Consider the following 20,772-nt stretch of genomic DNA (forward strand, 5'->3'; position numbering starts at 1 on the left):
CAGAATTTCTGACCATAAGATGCTTACACTCTAACAGCCAACATTCACCCAAAATTAGCACATATACACGTAACTGGGAATCCCTAAGCAGCAACTGCTACGTAGCTTTCCGCGGTCAGTAATAACGGTAAGAGCTTCATATTTCCTAACATGCCTCGTAAGATTTTTTATTTGTTCCCTTAGCAGCAGCTCTGGTCAATATTCCATCAAGTTTCACTGGACATCTTGAAGATGGCTCTCTGTGCAGTGGCCTGGCCTGTCCTGTCTTGGCTAAACCAGGTTAAATCAGTGCTGTTCACAGGCTGCATTCTCTGAACTCAGACAGTGATCATAGCAAGAAGCCTGTAAACTGTGTAGATCATATAAGTTGAGACAGAGGCGAGCAGAAAGCAGAACTATATCGAGAACCACCCTCGAGGTATCCAGCTGAATGGGAAGAAATGGTAAAGTGCAGCTATACGTTCAAAAACACACAGAAACACAGAGCCCAGTAACAGGAAGAACAAGAGAAAAGAATGAGAGTGTGTGTTGGGGGAAATAGAGATTTTAAGGAAGTTAGCCTTAAGTTGGAATTTATGGCAAATAGATTGTTCCACAGAAAAAGGACACAGACTGTGAGCCCCTTGTAGGACAGGGACTGTGTCCGACCTGATTAATTTTTATCTACCCCAGCACTTAGAGCTGTGCTTAACATACAGTAAGTGATTAACAAATACCATAATTATTATTTAGGCAGCGGCTAAGGACAGGAAAAGAATTATTGGAGGGGTCAAGAAGAAGACAACTAGGGTCCACTGGACAGTAGGAACTGGGGTCTAATCAGAGAAGACATTAATCTTGATAGAGGTGTTTGGAATTTATCATCAAGTATTGGTCAGCACAGCACTTAGCTCCTTGACTGACAAGGCCGATCAGTGGTTCTTTTCAGATTCCCCTGTCACACTGTGATTGACAAAATGGACTGTTTAGATCAAGGGCATATCCAGGACATCTTGCTTTGATTTGCCTAACGAAATCATGTTGGTGATCATAAGCAAATATCTGGCACCCTCACTCTGTATACTGCCGTCTATTTAGTTTACAAATCCCACATCCTGTGATGAATTTTTTCCACATTTTAGCACAATACAAGCGCTGAAATCTCTTACGACCAACCAGCTTGTCCGTTATTGGCTTTCCCGTGATTCAAGGCCAATCTCTGGACCAACTTTCATTTTTCTCTTCATAATTTGTTGTTGTGGGACACGTGTGTGGATAACAATGGCACAAGGCTCTCACTTATTACATCACGATGTACAGTGAAAGCTTGCATCCTAGTTTCCTAGCATCGTTCCAGCCAAAATGTGCAGCAAAAGTCCATTATGATTACAGTAATATGAGGGAATTGAGGAAAGTCCTTCTGACAAATGTTTAGAATACCAGGAAAACAACTAGGAATAATAAACTGTCTACAGGCAGGCCTGCCCTCTTAACTGCTAGAAACCTAACATCGAAATTCGCACTGGTTTTGTTCCACCCCACCTTCTTTTCCTCAAAGAAAACAAGCACCTTCTCCCAGGAAGTTAGGGGTTTGGCAATCTCCTCAAGTATGAGTACAATGAGGAAATGTACACATTCACACAATTCAACAGAATGCTACTAAATCTAGCAAAAAATTTTAAATACCTGCCTAGATATTCCCTAGAGTTTGGATTTTTTAGTTCCCTTTCACTTCACCCTCATCAGAAGCATCTCTTCAGGCAGTTCTTTAATTTAGGGAGTAGGCTACCGCAACAGTGCTTCAGCACTTAGAACAGTGCTTCGCACATAGTAAGCGCTTAATAAATGCCATTATAAAAAAAAAATCCTTTCAGGTATCTGTTATTCAAATGAAAGGATAATCAAAAACGCAAAGTTCAGCCAATTTACCTCTGTCGCTGATAGACGTTTATCTCCATTATCACTTCCAACACCTGAATCAGAGTCCTTTTTGCTGGGATAAATGTCATCAATACTGAATTTATAAAACAAAGAAAAAAATTCTGGTTAATTCTAGTAAAAAATCTCACTTTTTGTAAATCAGTTATAATAATAATGATGGTATTTGTTAAGTGCTTCCTATGGGCAAAGCACTGTACTAAGTTACGAAAATAAGCACATACCCAAGCCTCTGAGGAAAACAAAGAAAAAAAGATGTATGCCTCAAACATAATATACCGTAGCTCTGTTCCCATGAACTTTATTTGCGTGTGACTGTACTATATCAGTGGTATCTGAGTGCTTGCTGTGAGCAGACCACTTCATGAAGGTACGATGCTATTAAAATTTCACAGGCAATTGAAAGTTGTTCAGCTTTCTCCTTTCGGGGCCTGAACAAAAACCAGAAAAATAGCTGGCTTTTACGAAGGAGGCTTAATAGAAAGAAGGGAAGGGAAGACCTCTCACCACCTAGGTTACCCCTTCCTGATTACTTCACCTAAAACAGCATGTCTGAGAGGGGTAGGGGCAGGAGGGGCTGAACTGAGGAAATCTGTTCTTCTCCAATGATGGTGGAGAGCTCTGACTTTTGGGGAACACTGGTGAGCAGCGGAGGAAGGCCTCCTATCAGCCGGTCACCTCGCTACCCCTCATCCCCCAAAAGGAGCTCCTCGGGAGAATGCAAGTGTACCTGCACATGCATGTGGATGTAACTGTTTTGTGGATGTGTGTTTGTAGGAGTTCTCTGCCTCCTGCTCTTCTCACAACACTTTCTCTTTGGGCCTTTCCTCCAGCAGCGCTGCCTCCCAGGAACTCCTGTGGCCTTGCTCTCACCTGAGAATTTCCTGACTCCTCCCCACGATCATATGCCCAACCTGGAAGCTTTTCTACTTCTAAGAACATAGCTAAGCTAGGGTGGCACTGTCAATCAGTCCGTCTATCCTGGTATTGAGTCTGAACATGGCAACGAGGCATTCGGAAAAGCATAAAAAATGTCATTTCGCTCTCTAACAGGGGTAAACAAGATGCAGTGTGATGGTCTGACTAGGCCAGTTAACATCCCTAACTTTTCTCTCCTGTAACCTATAATGGATTTTTCCTTAATAAATGTATTCCAAGCCCTTTCAAAAGTACTGGTATTTTTAGCCTAGGCAATTTCCGGGGGGGGAAGGGGGGATAACAAAAAATTTTTGTTTACCATCCACTGTGTAAAGTGTTTCCTTTTGCTGTTTTAAAGGCATTCCCCAAATAATCCCCATATTCTTGGTCACCCTAGCAGTCACCCTTAACATTCCTGCATATATCAATTTATTGTCCATTTTTGTTCTTTTCTGTTGCATCTATGATTCTACTCTTGTTCCCACTGTCTGTATACTTGTGTCTACCTATCTCTCCCATTACATTCTACGCTCATCATATACAAGAGCCATGTCATCTACCTTTACTATATGGTTCTAAGGCCTACCACAGTTCCCTGCACATGCTAAGCATTCAACAAGTATGGGAAGCACCAAGGCCTAGCGGAAAGAGCACGGGCTTTGGAGTCAGGGGACCTGCATTCTAAACCCAGTTCTGCCACTTGGCTGCTGTGTGGCCTTGGGCAAGTCGCTTGAGTTCTCTGTGGCTCAGTTCCCTAATCTGCAAAATGGGGATTCAATACCTCACCTGTAAAATGGGGATTAAGACCGTGAGCCCCATGTGGATCGTGGCTTGTGTCCAACTTCATACCTACCCCAGCGCTTAGTACAAGTGCCTGGTACATAGTAAGTGCTTAAAAAATACCATTTAAAAAAAGTCCTGAAAAATGAATGGATAAAACACACTTCAATGGACACCTCATCTTGAGGCTGTGGGATCTGATGAGCAAAATTCCATTCCTATTCTCTCCCCTGTTCTGTGCCCTTCGTGATTTTATATATTTCAGTCATTTCCCTCAGCCTGCCTCTTTAGAGACTGAAGAGCCCTAATCTCTTCAATTTATTCTTATAAGAAACTGCTCACTCCCTTAATTCTCATGGTCGGCTGCGCCTTCTCCAGCTATATTAAATCATTCTGAAAATACAGCGACCAAAACTATATTCCACGTGGTGAAAAATCTATGCCTTCTAAATGCCTTTTGGATTGTTTTCCATGCTTTTCACGGTAATAGCCAATATTTGCCACACGGCAGGCTGACGTTTGGAAGGAATGGTCGACAATGAGCTACCCCATTCCTTTCCTGTGTCATGACAAAGTTCAGAGCCCACCCCTGACAAATACAAAAAGGGCCAGGGTGAGTTCATGGGTGAAAGGTGTACATACCATGGGTTACTTGAGATATGCGTTAGAAGGTCAAGGACACTTCCAAAAGGTTAAAAGCTCCAAAATGATTTAGATTCATCCTCACTCAATTTTACAATGATGTGTGTGCTTTCACTCCACATTTTGGTTAGAATGTTGTCAGGGAATTAGAGAACTGTTGTGCCACACTGCAAGCCTGTTTAGTTACGGCGGCTGCGGTAGTGAAAGAAATGGCTTGTGGGCATACATACAGCAGTGGGACAGCTCACTTCTACAGCATGAGTATTCCTTCCTGTAGAGTTTTCCACGAATGCAACTCCCGAGTTAATGGAGAACTGGGTGTACAATATAGCTCCTTTCAGGTTGCAAGAGGGAAAAATTCACAGTGTTAGGTGATATATCCATAACTATGAGGATGGCCGTTTGAGGACAGCAACCATCGGTCTTGTCCTCTAATCATCCTTTTTGTGCCTCTGTCAAAAACAGACTACTGGACTGCATGGCCCCCTGGACAGACGTGGTCTGGCCTCTCTCAGCATAGGGTCCATAAAAAATCTGGAGTTAAATAGAATTTTTGTGCATTTGTTTTGGACAGCTGTTGCTAGGCTACGGGAGTAGTCCACTGTCATTTAAACAGCAGATGCTTTCACTTTAATAACACTTAAAAAGGTTTTCAAGTTAAACTATTCTTTAACCAAGCTGATCTAATTTCTGTATAAATATATTTTCTGATGAACGGGCACGGATATTGGGTCCCTTTGGGGTTTTAATGTCCTATTTTCCTATTTGTAGTCAAAAAATGACTAGGACATTCTAAAACCACCCGTTCATCATTTATGAAAATCCATGATTTATATTTTAAGAACAATGAGGCGTGTGTAATTTTAGGTCACCTTCAAAGGACGAGTAAACATTATTGACAATGCTACCGCAGTGCAGAGAAAAACATTCCTGGCATATGAATGAAAAGGCTAAAATCTATTCTGAGGAAAGCTCCAACCTGACACCTTGAGTTAAATAAATGCTTGTGTAAATTTGATATCACGGGTTTATTTTGAATATGAATTATACACTCAATTCAGGTTTTGTCACAACAAAAATGCACAGGTAAGCAAATGTGAAATAACCGTGGGAAGGACAGGCAACTAGGGGTGATTTGATAACCATCATATCTGTCCCCACAATTACGCATTCAGACACTCCAATGAACTTGAACTGAAATTACTAAAGCTGGCATTTTTGTGGCATTCCAATAAACCTCAGTTCTCAGGAACTGTAAACATGCACATGATCAAAAAGGAAAGGTTTTTTAAACTCACCTTTCCTCCACGTGGTGCTGCAAATGTGGTCGTTCTATAGTGTGAAGATAAAGCGAGTCGGTGGTTTTCATCTGACAGGCCTGTATGCTCAGGTATTTGAATATGTGCACTTTTCCTTTTATACAGATCTATTGAGAAAATAACAATTGTTCGTAAATGGTTCTTAAAGCATTCAAGCTCTTTGCATAGTACATTAGGGGCATCAGTGGGGGACCTTAGCCTAAAGCGAGTCGGTGGTTTTCATCTGACAAGCCTGTATGCTCAGGTATTTGAATATGTGCACTTTTCCTTTTATACAGATCTATTGAGAAAATAACAATTGTTCATAAATGCTTCTTAAAGCATTCTAGCTCTTTGCATAGTACATTAGGGGCATCAGTGGGGGACCTTAGCCTAACGGAGGCGGGAAGGGAGGAAGCCCCGGGGTCGGCAGTGGGAGAGACAAAAATTGAGGAACAATGGAGAGGTCAGCTTGAGAGGAAAGATGAATGCCAGCGGTGGTATGTATGGCAAGCACCTGGACCATCGTAATGACGTTTGGATGGAGAGGACGGGGTGGATCCTGGAAATGTTGTGGAGGAAACATTCATCTGGTGACAGACTGAATGTGGGGGCTTACAGAGAGGCAGAAGTCAAGGATAATGCCATGGAAGTGGGATTCAGAGATGGGTAGGATGGTGGGCTCTGGTGACAAAGTTGGAGGGACAGAAATTGAAGAGGTGGGGATTAAATCCCTATTCTCCCTCTTACTTAGACTGTGAGCCCCATCAACCAAACAGTGGTGTTTACTGAGTGCTTACCATGTGCAGGGCACTGTACAACAGAGTGGGGAGACATGTTCCCTGCCAATGACGAGCTTACATGCTCTAGGCTAGAGCCCCATGTGGGACAGGAACTGTGTCTGACCTATCTTGTATCTTCACCAGAGATTAGTCTAGTGCCTGGAACATAGTAAGTGCTTAACAAGTACAGGGACTGTACCTGAACTGAATGTCTACCCCAGGACTTAGTACTGGGCTTGTCACGCAGTAAGCACTCAACAAAAACTTCAATTATTATTATCTTTTAATTGGTTACTAATCTCAACTCAGCTTTGTCCACCCTTTAAAATGTTGGGCAAGTCATACAGATCCTTTCATTCAAGCCGTACTAAATACATACAAACACACGACGAGCAGATTGCTGGTCAACGGCTGGAAAACTAAGCCATCCCACTATATTCTAGTGGTCTGGGGCCTGTACAGTTGAGAACACAAAATGACAGCAGTCAACTCAGGCATGGCAGGAGACAACCTCTCAATCAGTGCCCAAGTGTTTTGCTTTAGAAAATCATTTAGGTGACCAAGACGATAGGCACTATTTCCACCGGCAGGTCAATTCAATATAGGCAGTTGTGAAACCGTGTTCCCTCATTTCAAAATACAGGCTAATGATGGCTGAGAGCAAGTCAACTGGAACCATTTCAATAATTCAATACGTTAAACCTATTAAAAAATGACCCAAACTGTGTTTGTTCACTTATATACCAACTTACCTACTATTAGAGTAAAAGGGCAACACTAAGGCATCTCTCACCTGTGCAGGAGGAGACTGTAGGGGATTATTCTCAAGCAGCAATACTTGCAGCTGTTTCATCCCTCTAAAACAAATTGGGATTGCGAGGACTTTATTGCAGGAAAAGTCAAACTTCACCAAAGGGAGATCTACTAATTCTACAGGGAAAAAAATATATATGGTTAGCTGAAAATATGTCTATTCTTTGACATGTTCACCTGCAGTCATACATAGAGGTGATGCTCAATCATTCATTCATTCAATCGTATTTATTGAGCACTTACTGTGTGCAGAGCACTGTACTAAGTGCTTGGAAAGTACAAATCGGCAACATATAGAGACGGTCCCTACCCAACAACAGGCTCACAGTCTACAAGGGGGAGACGGACAACAAAACAAAACAAGTAGATAGGTGTCAATACCATCAGAATAAATGGAATTATAGCTATATACACATCATTAGTAAAATAAATATAGTAAATATGTACAAATAAAATATAGTAATAAATATGTACAAATATATACAAGTGCTATAGGGAGGGGAAGGAGGTAAGGTTGGGGGGGCGATGGGGAGGGGAGGAGGAGAGGAAAAGGGGGGGCTCCGTCTGGGAAGGCCTCCTGGAGGAGGTGAGCTCTCAGTAGGGCTTTGAAGGGAGGAAGAGAGCTAGTTTGGCAGATTTGCAGAAGGAGGGCATTCCAGGCCAGTGAAAGGACGTGGGCCAGGGGTTAATGACAGGACAGGCAAGAACGAGGCACAGTGAGGAGGTTAGAGGCAGAGGAGCAGAGTGTACAGGCTGGGCAAGAAGTATTTCTTGGTCTTTGGGGTATATTCAGGATCCCATTCCTCTTCCTTCGGTGTCTTTTACAAAGTGGTATTTGAGTTGTTTGGACCAACATTTGTCCCCGCAGACTTCTCTGGCTCGTCCTCTGCCTCTAATTTGGAAGAAAGTTCCTCGAGGTCTGCTGACTCCCGCAAAGCCTGAATATCCTTTCTGCTCGTGGTGGGCACACATGCTCACGTGTGCATGAACCCACGTGGGCCAAGGGGGGTCCAGGAGAGGGAAATCTCAGGGGCTACGTCAAAGGGATTTCAGAGGGAGTGGCACTTGGCAGTGAGAAGATCCAGAAGAGGGAGTGCTTAGGGGTGGGGAGTTCTGCAATTAGAAGGATGGGGATGGGGGGAGAGACAGAGGGACGGGCTGCTGTAGGAAAGGGAGATTGGGGTTGGGGCGGGGAGCACCAATGAATGAGGACATTTGAGGATTGAGGAAGTGCAGGGAAGGCGAGTCGTGCAGAAGGGAAACGTGGGGTGGGGACGGGTGGAGAAAAGGGAAGGAGTCCTAGGGAGTGGTGTTCCAGGAGGAGGAGCCTCTAGGGCTTCTGGGAATAGTTTAAGAATCTGATGAGTTGGGAGGGAAGGAAACCTTCCTGCCCCAAATGCCTTCTAGGGTGAAACACCACACAGTGTGTGCCCAGGATGATTTTATTATTTGAATATTTACGATTACATCCCTTTACTATTTCCTTGAAACCCCTCTGCCTCCCCATAAGCAAAAGTTGATTATATTTAGTTTAGAATATCCTTCAGGGGTACGGCAGACTCTCAGAAATTCCAAGTATCCGGGCCAACTGGACTCTAATGTTGGCAGCTGCTGGAAGCAAAATCAAATACGTTCCATTCAGCAGAGGAAGGCTGAACAATGTCAGGAATCCTGGGAGTTTGAGCAACGTAAGTAGCTTTGAAAGCAAGTTTGTCCCCCTCCACAAAATGATCACTCTTCTGACCCACATTTCCAGGACTGAAAGCCACTGCCCCGCACAAGAGCTCCAGCAGGTTTTCATTAAGGGAACGAGGGCACTTTCCTGCTCCTAATTAACACCCTGTTAGGAATCTCCTCTCTAAATGATGGTTTTAAGGAACGGGGTAATTTTGGGCAGGAGGTCATCTTGTATTAAATTAGTGAAAAACAGCACTCGGTGCTTAATTCGTACTGGGAGAGGTGCCCGGGAACTAAATAACAGCACTCCCTCCCAGGCTCTTCGGGGGAACGAATGTTCTCCCACCTTGGATGCTGAAGCAGTGGAGGTTGGCAGCGAGAAGAGTTTGAAGAGCTCATGCCCAGCCAGAAGAGGTTCTTGGTTCCACAGCCAATGTTCCTCCTAGCCTATTTGGGAGCTTCACAGTGCAACTCACGTGCCCCTAAGGGCACCCTAAGGGTGCCAGGGCTGCACTGTCGATTCTGGAGCCCCGCGCCCAGGAGATAGGACTAAACTCCACCAGGTACTCGCACAAACTCAGCTCAGCAGATGCCCGATTTCAAGGGACCGAGAATCAAGAGCCTAAGCTTCTGGAGAACCGAGTCCAGTTTAAGAAAATTATGTTCAAGGTTTTCTTAGGGAATAAGTAAAAGAAATTTGTTTTTCAGGAACCACAACAAGGCTCCCCTGTTTCTGGAACATTTTCAATCCTGGGCATATTTAAAGTATAACTAAGAAAGTGTGCAAATATAAACTCTAACAATTGGTAAACTAACCCACGGAGGAGGGAAAAATCACTAAAGAAGGGACTTGTGAGGAAGGAAGAGATTGTCTCCACTTTTCAGGCATAATTTCCCTCTAATGACTTCAAAATTATTAAAAGGAAATTTGTTGCAGATTTATGAGGCAGGAAAGTCAGAACTGAGTTTAGGCAGCAATTCCTAAGAGAAGCGCCAAGGCCTAGTGGATAGAGCACGGCCTTGGGAAGCAGAGGGGACCTGGTTTCTAATCCCGCTCGGCCATTTGTCTGCTGTGTCACCTTGGGGAAGCCACTTAACTTTTCTGGGCCTCAGTTCCCTCATCTGTAAAATGGGGAGTAAGACTGTGAGCCTCATGTGGGACAGGGACTGTGTCCAACCTGATTACCCTGCAATTACCCCAGCACAGTAAGTGCTTAACAAATACCACTAAAAAAAAAAAAAAAAAAAAAAGATATTCCCACTGTTCAAGGTCAAGTCTGCCATATCTGCCCAAATCCTCACCCATCCTGAGAGACCTAGCACTTCCCTGGAGTCTCCAGGACCTCTGCCCACCAAAGATTTTAGGTTTTAAGCTCCAATCAATCTTAATTTGAAAGGTCAGAAAAACTGGTGGGTTGTTTTTTTTAACTGCTTCCCTGTTTGCCTAAATCTTGGCTCAACTTAGAAAATATGATTTCACACCTTCAAAAATAGGACGGCACAGAAGCAGAACGGAAATGGCAGCAAATCACTGTAACAATTCATTTAAAGGGTGAGGGAATGTTCAGAAGTGAAATTGATTCACTTTTTTTCTGAGCTCGAAGACCAAGTCTGCCACTGCTGGAGAGATGAAGATAGGAAGTCAGGCAGATGGGAAGACAGTACCTGGCGTACTGCTGTCTGCATTAGAACAGAAACTATACAGAGCAACATTTCAGTTTCCTGAGTAGAGGATGTTCTGTGCAGGGATTAATACATAATAAATGGATTTTAAGATCACTTAACTTGGTTGCTATTTTGGATATCCCCCACTGTCCTTTTCTGTATGGAGTCTTTCCCCCGCCCATCCTTCTGACCCTGAAATAGATCTCTCTTCACTTTGACTATTTTTAAAACTTAATTAAATTCTTCTGCATTCCAACTTGCAAGTCACACATTTAACATTCAAAAGGTTCTTACATATTCTCTTGGAACAGAAGTTGAAAAGAACCTTTCCCTGGAACCAGATTAATGCAGGGGATTTAGCTTCTGCAGCCCCGAAGCCCTGGCTAAGTGGGGGTGGCAATGGGAGGCCAGCTATGTCCCAGAGCCACGCAACTCAAGTGGCTGCTTCCAAGGTCATCGTGTACCTCCTGACTCTACCAAGATAGCTCAGATGGAGAACGTGCGATAAATTACTATAATGGGGCTGCTCATGTGCAACTTGGGGGGAGGGCGGCAGGAAGGGGTAAAAGGGGCTGCGCACAAACTCCATGCGACCCACAATGATGCTGTGCAAGCGCTGCAGGTACCTTTCATTTCTTTAACAACTGTGAACAATTGAGCACATGCACAGCCTCATTGCGGATTGCAGGGACTGTGTGAGCGCTCCAAGGCTGCAGGGTTTCAGATAGGGAAGGAGGACTGGACCAGGCAGGGTGGTGGTAGCCCCAGGACGTTTGCCGGTCCCATCTTGGCCATTCTACCTCCCACGTTCTTGGAGTAAGGAGAAATGTGGGGCAAAGCCAGGAAAAGTAGCACTGGCCTGCAGCAGCCTCACCCAGCAGACCACCTGAAGGGAGGGACTTCAGGACCAGGGCAGGAGCCGGAGAGACAACTCCTATGCCTTCCTATGCGTGAAGTACTGACATCACGCCTCTCTTGGGGGCCCTGCAAAAATCTATTAGCCCCAAGGCCTACGGAAGGACTGATCTGGCCCTGCTTAAGAACAGGATCAAGTGACAGGTACAAAGCAAGGGCATTTAGAAGAATGCCCTTATTTTGTGACTACTTCCAAACTTGTAGCACACAATTATTAAAAACTAAATATTTTTTTCAAAAGGAAAAACTACAACTTAACTGTCTCCATTTCTTGAAACGTTTGCTGCTGCTTCTATTTTAAATGAAATTTGCACATACAAATGGAACTCAGCCTTCTCATTTATAGACTGGACTCATATACTTAATTGCCAGAAAAACCCCTTAAAATCCAGTGCTCTGCACACAGTAAGCGCTCAATAAATACAATTGATGATAAATACGATTGATGTCTCGTTTCTTTATTACCTTGAGGTAAAGCCTTGAGGTAATTTCTTCTGACATTCAATTCCCTTAGAGATTTCAGTTGTCCTATCTGCTGTGGTAAAGCTGTGATTTCATTGCAGCTGACATCCTGTATCAAAAGCAATAGGAATATAATGAACTCTTTGTTATAGGGAATCACCTAGAATGTACTTGGGCTTTCTTTTTAAGAAGTTTGGTACTACGGTGACCTTGACCGAGTTTACCCTGTCTACTGACTGACCTCTTATAATTGGACATATTTTCCAAAGCAAAGGCTGTGAAGTGAACTGTAACAATACTTCAAAAGGGTCTTAGGATAATTAATTTTTTAGTCAAAGCTACATTCCTGCATTGCGCACGACAACCTAGTTCTTACTGTTTCAGCTTTCAGTACAGATAACATTGCAAAGATTTATCCTCGATTCCTCAAATCCCCTCACTAAGTACCCTAACCTACTTTAACATCCCACTTACTGGCCTACCTTTCACTCCATCCAGACTAATCCACTCAAGGGTGACCCAATAGCAACTGCAGCAAAACCTTGTGCTTAATCTAACCAGCTGTAATTAGCAGTCAAAATGACATGAAGTAATGCAAACATTCAAACCAATCACGTACCAGTTCCATTAACTGTTTGAGTTGCCCTATCTCTTCTGGAAGAGATCCCAGCTTGTTGTTACTGGCAATTAAGACTTTGAGAGGGAGACCACACAGGGAGGCTGGCATGGATGACAGCTGATTTCGACTGCAAGAGAATACAGAACCAAACAAATGAAAAAGAAAATGCACACCTCCTTGCCCTCAATGTTTATAAAAATCATCACTTGGAGGGGACAGAAGGGCATGAGAGGACACAGCTGCAACGTTACAAAATGTAAAGTCATTCAATTCCAGTTATCAGGCTGTTGTGAAAACTCAAGTCACAAGTGTGCGGACAGCACGAAGAGTAAAGAAAACAAAGCCCAGGAAACGAAAAACAGTTTTATTTCTGCATCAAGGATAAGCAGATTATAGGGAGGAAACCCACTCTTCCCATATAAGGAGCAAAGAACATCCCTACAGTTAGGAAATGGTCTCTTTTAATCAAGTTGGAATCCCCATTTCGGCATCCAAGGGACAAATGGCCACAGGAAGACAGGGCCAGCAGTTTTCCCCAGACAATGGATACAGGAAATGCAATTAAGCAAGAGGCTGACCAGCATCATTTTCTCTACTTTCATAAGGGTGGGGATGAGGCCTCCATTCTAATCCATTAAAGGTGGGGCCCATTCTCAGATGAGGAGGACTCACAGGCTTCTTCAGTTAGAACTAGGGCAACAACAACAACAAAATGATTCTGAAACCATCCCATATCCACACTGAGAGTAAGGGGATGACATAAAAAGGGATAAATAGTCTATGAGTCTCCCCTCTTTTGCTGCCACTCCCTTCCAAGGGCTTCCATAAATAATAATGGTAATAATAATAATGGCTTTTGTTAAGCGCTTACTATGTGCCAAGCACTGTTCTAAGTGCTGGGGGAGATACAAGGTAATCAGGTTGTCCCACATGGGGCTCACAGTCTTAATCCCCATTTTAAAGATGAGGGAACCGAGGCCCAGAGAAGTTAAGTGACTTGCCCAAGGTCAAACAGCTGACAAGTGGCGGAGCCGGGATTAGAACCCATGACCTCTGACTCCCAAGCCTGTGCTCTTTCCACTGAGCCACGCTGCTTCTCATAAAGCTTTGCCTTTAGTGTATAAGATAAAGTTCACCTCCTAGTGCAAACATTCTATAGCCAAAGCTCAGGGAACTGAGATGTGAAGGCAGAGATAAAGGCATGAACAACTATGGATAAATGAAATGAACAGATTATCCAAAAACCTCATTTTAACTAATGGCTTCAATCTTTTCCCCCAACCAAATCATTCCCAAATGGTTCCCAAAATTGACCAGCTTGAGTTTCCTTGCCTTCCTTCCTTCCTTCCTTCCTGAGGTAGATTGGCTCATCAACAAGAAAATGGCCAGAGGGCAGCCAGCGGGAGGTAGGGAAGAAGGAAAGGAGTGGGATAAATTGGTCCCAGAATAATCAAAATTGGACGATTAATTCTCCACTATAACGCTCCACTGCAAGTATTCTGCTTCTTTCCTTTATTAAAATAGGCCTCAGGCTTAGTCAGAGGGCACTGTGAGTTGATTGTCCTCCTCTTCCTCAACAATATTTGAGTGTCTACCGGGTGAGAGGCACGACTGATTTCATATATATGATCATCATCATCATCATCAATCGTATTTATTGAGCGCTTACTATGTGCAGAGCACTGTACTAAGCGCTTGGGAAGTACAAATTGGCAACATATAGAGACAGTCCCTACCCAACAGTGGGCTCACAGTCTAAACGGGGGAGACAGAGAACAAAACCAAACATACTAACAAAATAAAATAAACAGAATAGATATGTACAAATAAATTAAATAAATAAATAAATAGAGTAAAAAAATATGTACAAACATATATACATATATACAGGTGCTGTGGGGAAGGGAGGGAGGTAAGATGGGGGGATGGAGAGGGGGATGGGGGGAGAGGAAGGAAGGGGCTCAGTCTGGGAAGGCATGATGGGAGATGATCAGCGTGTTTAGTTAGGGGAAAGTTAACAAACCTGTGACTACTGTTTTCTTTCAAAGGTGAAACGAAGCTGTATACTGTTCATGGCTCTACCCCCCCATCCCACCCCCGGCCCCAACAGCTTTATGGTCAACAGGGCCACTAGGGAATGCCGTTCCAGGAGTGTGAGGGGAGGCTGAAGGAGTGGAAGTACTTGCTTGAGCAGTGGCTTCAACCTTAAACCATTCCTCTCCACCCCTCCCCTTTCTCCCTCCTGCCGCCCCCACCCTCGCATCCACACTGGGCCTCAGCTAGGAGAAAGAAAATGATGGCATTTACTGAGGGTTGACCAGGGTCCAAGCATTGTGCTACGTGTGGAGTCAGATACAACATAATCCGATGGACCCCAACCCTATCACACATGAGGTTGGTATTTTACTGATTGATTAATCCCCATTTTACAGATAAGGAAACACACCAAGCAGTTATCCAACTTCCCGGAGACCACCGGCATTGAAGCAAGCAATCCTTGCCTTAGGACATTTTGCCAGGCTAGAAGTGTTAAGTGAATGGACAACAAGCAGCCGATTGGCAAACAGTTGCAACGCCATTAGTAGTAACTGTCAGCAAGGATGATAGAAGACCAAGGCAAGACCTCAAGCGCTGGACAGCTGGCATGTTACCAGCTGAAGATACACTAGCATGGTGCGCGATTTTTAAAAACGAGGGTGGCTCTCACAGAGAGGCTTCACGAAGATTGTGATACTAATTGGCAGAATAAAAATGGGGTCAGGCACAGTTGGGCAAATGTTACAGGCGAGCATGGGACAATTCCTATATGCACAGTGAGGAAAGGAGTATTTGTCAGACAGCAGTCTTTTCAGTCACAGATACATACTGGGTGTAATTTCGCCATCGGGGCAAAATTTGGGATTCCACATGGTCAGCCACTACCTTTTCTATTAAATTGCATTTGATTCATTAAGAACAGTATCTTAATTTCACCCCCCACAAGCATCAAAGTAACCCTCTGGATGTGAAATCCAATCCTGGCCCCCGTTTTACATAGTCGAGCAATTTGTTCTATGCTTTTTCAGTCTGCTTACCTAGATAATAATAATAATGATGGCATTTATTAAGCACTTACTATGTGCCAAGCACTGTTCTAAGCACTGGGGAGGATACAAGGTGATGAGGTTGTCCCACTTGGGGCTCACAGTCTTAATCCCCATTTTACAGGTGAGGTAACTGAGGCCCCGAGAAGTGAAGTGACCTGCCCAAAGTCACACAGCTGACAAGTGGCGGAGCCGGGATTTGAACCCATGACCTCTGACTCCAAAGCCCATGCTTTTTCCACTGATCTCTCTGCTCTCAGTTGTATGCTGCACCCCCAGACTAGAGTGACTAGGGGCAGAACAAACTGGGATCTTCGCTATTAGCTTTGACACATGTAACTCTTTTCAAATTGATTTTGGACGATTAAAACCTCCAGGTCCTAATTGGTAGGTTGTGAATGGGCAAGCTGTAAAAAACCTGTTTTGCTGTTCCATTTCACACATGTGCTACTGCTTTTGGGTGCTTTTCCTTTCTTGTTTTTTGAAAGACAAAAAATGGAAACAGCACAGCCCGTGCTACCAGAGAAAAAAAGGAATGAACGGAATGAAATGGCCACCTCCAGAATGGTGCTGTGCTGTATTGTAAATGACAGCTAGGTGTATGTACCAGCCTTAAAATCCCAGGGTTGCTCACCACAGTAGGCACCGTTTGAATAGAAAGCTTGTGTAGGAGAGAGAATTTTCTGTAACCATTATTATCTAAAGAACACACTAGCACTGAAAGCCTTTTCTTCCCATAAGAATAACTCCTTTTATAAAATATTCCAGGGCCTGGAAGATTCTGTAGAGAGCAATTTTGTGTATTTCCACTTCCATATTCATCTCACAAGGCAGGTCTTGCCATAAGGCTCTTGCTGGGGCAAAGTACTGGAGTCCGGCTCAGCCGTGAGTGAGGTGGTCCCCATAGGGGCCATCCAGAAGTTGTGGTGGAATAAAGTCACTAACTACACCAAGCCCCACACCTCAGGGGCAGCAGCAGAGCTCCGCGAGACAGGACCACAGGGACCAGGAGAAAGATCGTAGGCCTGCGAGTCGGGAGGCCTTGCTTCTACTCTCGGCTCTGCCACTTGCCTATTGTGTGACCTGGGTATGTCTGTGGTTGAAAAGAATGCTATCTGGCAAATGCTCTTTCCCTCACTGTGCACATAGGAATTATCCCATGCTCCTCTTTAACATTTGCCCAGCTGTGTGTGACCCCATTTTCACTCTGCCTTCTGGTGTCACAATCTTCTTGAAATCTCTGCTCTGAAAGTCACTCTCTTTTTAATAATCACGTACCACGCTAGTCTGTCCTCTGCCGGTACCTACCAGCTGTCCGTTGTCTGAGGTCTTGCTTTGGTCTTCTGTCCTCTTGACAATTCCTACTAATCACCCTGCAACTGTTTGCCAATTGGCTGCTGTTGCCGATTCATTTTTCATGCCTGGCCTGGCAGAGTGTCCTAAGGCAAGGTTTGCTTGCTTCAACTCCGGTGGTCTCCCTCTACACTGCAGCCAAACTACCAGCTTCTTTTTGGGGGTGGAGTGGGGAGAACAGGCTGGGAGATAGGGAGAAGATGGGAAGTCAGAACAGAGGAACAACCCTCCAACCTGCTGTCCATACCAGGCTGTGGGACTGCATACCTTTAACAATGAGGGGGAGAGAGACATATACACCACAGGGTATAGTTTTATGCATCTACAAAGTGTACTGACAAATCTTTCCTCATGATCAGTCAATCGATTGAGCATTTATACAGCACAGAGCAATGTGGGAAAATACAACAGCAGACATGATCCCTGCCTCAAGAAACTTACAATCTAGCAGATCTAACAATCTCTCTTTTGTTTTTCTTTCTTCCTAACAATTCTTCAGTTCTCACTTTTCACCCACGTCACACTCCTCTGCACAACACTCTTACGTTAGATCGTAAGCAATATTAAACTAAGCATGCAACTAGCAAAGACTACGAGTTTAGCAAGGATTGTCACTAAGATGGACCTATAAATAATAATAATTGTGGTATTTGTTAGTTGCTTACTGCGTGCCAGGCCTCCGTACCAAGCGCTAGGAAAAACACCACATAATCAGGCCTGACACAGTCCCTTTCCCACATGGGGCTCGCAATCTAAGAGGAAGGGACAACGGGTATTTAATCCCTACTTTACCAATGAAGATACCGAGACTCCAGCAAGTTAAGTGAGTTGCCCAAAGTCACCTCGCAGGCCAGTGGGGGAGCTGGGATTGGAACTCACTCAGCTCCTCTGACTCTCAGCTCTGTGCTCTATCCACTAGGCCACCACACTGCTTCTCGGGTATTTTGTTCCTGGACCACAAATGGCACCCCTAAACCGGGGAAGTTGCCTCACAGCAAATGCTGTTGGCCAAATGGGGCTGGGCAAGAGGATGCTGACAGCTCAGCACAACCCATCACAACTGCTGGCAATACAATTCAAGAGAATGTCCTGCTAGTGAGATAAGCTCAAGTACTGGATAAGTAGGAGCCCGGGACTCTGGTCACTCGGATGCTGATGAGGTGGAAGCATAATTCAGGAGCACACTGCAGTAGGGGGCTGCTAAGTCCTGTTTAGAAATGCACCTAGTACTCCAGATGTCTAGGGGAGCCAGAAAAGAACCACCAAATCAATCAATCAATCAATCAATCGCATTTATTGAGCGCTTACTATGTGCAGAGCACTGTACTAAGCGCTTGGGAAGTACAAATTGGCATCACATAGAGACAGTCCCTACCCAACAGTGGGCTCACAGTCTAAAAGGGGGAGACAGAGAACTGAACCAAACATACCAACAAAATAAAATAAGTAGGATAGAAATGTACAAGTAAAATAAATAAATAAATAAATAAATAGAGTAATAAATATGTACAACCATATATACATATATACAGGTGCTGTGGGGAAGGGAAGGAGGTAAGACGGGGGGATGGAGAGGGGGACGAGGGGGAGAGGAAAGAAGGGACTCAGTCTGGGAAGGCCTCCTGGAGGAGGTGAGCTCTCAGCAGGGCCTTGAAGGGAGGAAGAGAGCTAGCTTGGCGGATGGGCAGAGGGAGGGCATTCCAGGCCCGGGGGATGACGTGGGCCGGGGGTCGATGGCAGGACAGGCGAGAGCGAGGTACAGTGAGGAGATTAGTGGTGGAGGAGCGGAGGGTGCGGGCTGGGCAGTAGAAGGAGAGAAGGGAGGTGAGGTAGGAGGGGGCGAGGTGATGGACAGCCTTGAAGCCCAGGGTGAGGAGTTTCTGCTTGATGCGCAGATTGATCGGTAGCCATTGGAGGTTTTTGAGGAGGGGAGTAATATGTCCAGAGCGTTTCTGGACAAAGATAATCCGGGCAGCAGCATGAAGTATGGATTGAAGTGGAGAGAGACACGAGGATGGGAGATCAGAGAGAAGGCTAGTGCAGTAGTCCAGACGGGATAGGATGAGAGCTTGAATTAGCAGGGTAGCGGTTTGGATGGAGAGGAAAGGGCGGATCTTGGCAATGTTGCGGAGCTGAGACCGGCAGGTTTTGGTGACGGCTTGGATGTGAGGGGTGAATGAGAGAGCGGAGTCGAGGATGACACCAAGGTTGCGGGCTTGTGAGACGGGAAGGATGGTAGTGCTGTCCACAGAGATGGGAAAGTCAGGGAGAGGACAAGGTTTGGGAGGGAAGACAAGGAGCTCAGTCTTCGACATGTTGAGCTTTAGGTGGCGGGCGGACATCCAGATGGAGATGCCCTGAAGGCAGGAGGAGATGCGAGCCTGGAGGGAGGGGGAGAGAGCAGGGGCACAGATGTAGATCTGGGTGTCATCAGCGTAGAGATGATAGTTGAAGCCGTGGGAGCGAATGAGGTCACCAAGGGAGTGAGTGTAGACCAAAAAACTACCATCTCCAGTCAGAGCCTACAAGAATTACCAAATGAACTGCTCTCTCTATCCCCTCCCCTCTCATGACTGTTCCACTCCCTTCTCCCAGAAAAGCTGAGAAATATGGCTTTGCCTCCGAAGTGATGATGTAAAGCCAACCACCATTCGAAAATTCAAAAAACAGCAAGGAAATGCTTCTGGAAGCCCATCTCTAGGGTAAATTCGGGGATTCCTCAACTTGGGGGATGTTACTGAGCTCTCTTTATGCTAGTTCTGTGAACAATTCCACTTGCAATAATCACCTACTCTGCACTACCTTTGAGTACTTTTAGACTGTGAGCCCACTGTTGGGTAGGGACTGTCTCTATGTGTTGCCAATTTGTACTTCCCAAGCGCTTAGTACAGTGCTCTGCACATAGTAAGCGCTCAATAAATACGATTGATTGATTGATTGAGTGTTTGCACACAGTGCCTTAAGTGTTCACTGTTTTGCCTTAAGTCCCTCAAGGAGGGTATTTTAATTTTATCTCCATTCTGACACTTGAAAAGTATCATGTACACCCAGGACTTTAAACAACAATTTCCTTTTTCCTGCTTGCTCCATTCTGGAAATTTCGATGTGATGAAATCTTTCACTTGAGTTTTCCCCCAAAAGTCACCTCCCCTTCTTACCTTTCTCTATCTCCTCCTCCAACCCCCAGACAAACTACCCTAAAATCCAACCCTGGCTTGATTTCTCACTCAATCTTAATTTGGGTTCACCCGGCAGCACTTAGCATATCCTCAAAGCTGTTCCTAGCAAAAGAACAATAATAAACTTCCGGTGGCCCTGTAGCTGAAACCATAACCTATTTCACATTGGAGTCATCTGAAACTAAGAGGAAAACCCTAAAATCCTGAACTCTAAGCTTATGACATCTAGTGATTTCCATGGAAATAACTGTAACCAGATAAAAACCAAGTATGCCTACAGAAGACCCATCTTTTGAGTAACCCCAGTTTAAAAATTTTCCACCCAGAAACACGGCTTCAATTGACCCCCAAAAGGAGTCACCTCGGTGGGAGCCACCCAGTTCAGCAATACAAACTTTACACCACGGCAACAACATTCGTTACAAACAACAAGCTGAAGGAGGAAGGCAGCAAATGCAGCACAGAGGCCCAAGGAAAAAGATAGTATCCATAGCAATGAGCTGCCCAAGCTTACTGGTGGAACAGGATGAGTATTTCCCCAGTGCATACCTGCACCATATTTGGACTGTTGCAGCAGAACTATTTTCCCATAATGCCAGTTCATAAATCCTCCCAGAACATAAACCGCTGCCTAAAATATTCAAATTTGTTTAACACCCAAATCCCTTT

General features: G+C 44.7%; 1 protein-coding gene across 1 annotated transcript in view; it reads right to left on the reverse strand.

Moving 5' to 3' along the window:
• Positions 1-20,772, reverse strand: part of LRCH1 (leucine rich repeats and calponin homology domain containing 1) — a 128,576-nt gene that overhangs the window by 35,536 nt on the left and 72,268 nt on the right. The window contains exons 3-7 of the mRNA XM_038761643.1: positions 12,489-12,615; positions 11,873-11,978; positions 7,131-7,267; positions 5,556-5,683; positions 1,909-1,993 (exon numbers count right to left, since the gene is read on the reverse strand). Of these exons, the coding sequence (XP_038617571.1) occupies positions 1,909-1,993; positions 5,556-5,683; positions 7,131-7,267; positions 11,873-11,978; positions 12,489-12,615 (583 nt within the window). The remainder of the gene's footprint in view (positions 1-1,908; positions 1,994-5,555; positions 5,684-7,130; positions 7,268-11,872; positions 11,979-12,488; positions 12,616-20,772) is intronic.

The sequence above is a fragment of the Tachyglossus aculeatus genome, chromosome 20, assembly GCF_015852505.1.
Source record: "Tachyglossus aculeatus isolate mTacAcu1 chromosome 20, mTacAcu1.pri, whole genome shotgun sequence".
In the NCBI taxonomy this organism is placed as follows: domain Eukaryota; kingdom Metazoa; phylum Chordata; class Mammalia; order Monotremata; family Tachyglossidae; genus Tachyglossus; species Tachyglossus aculeatus.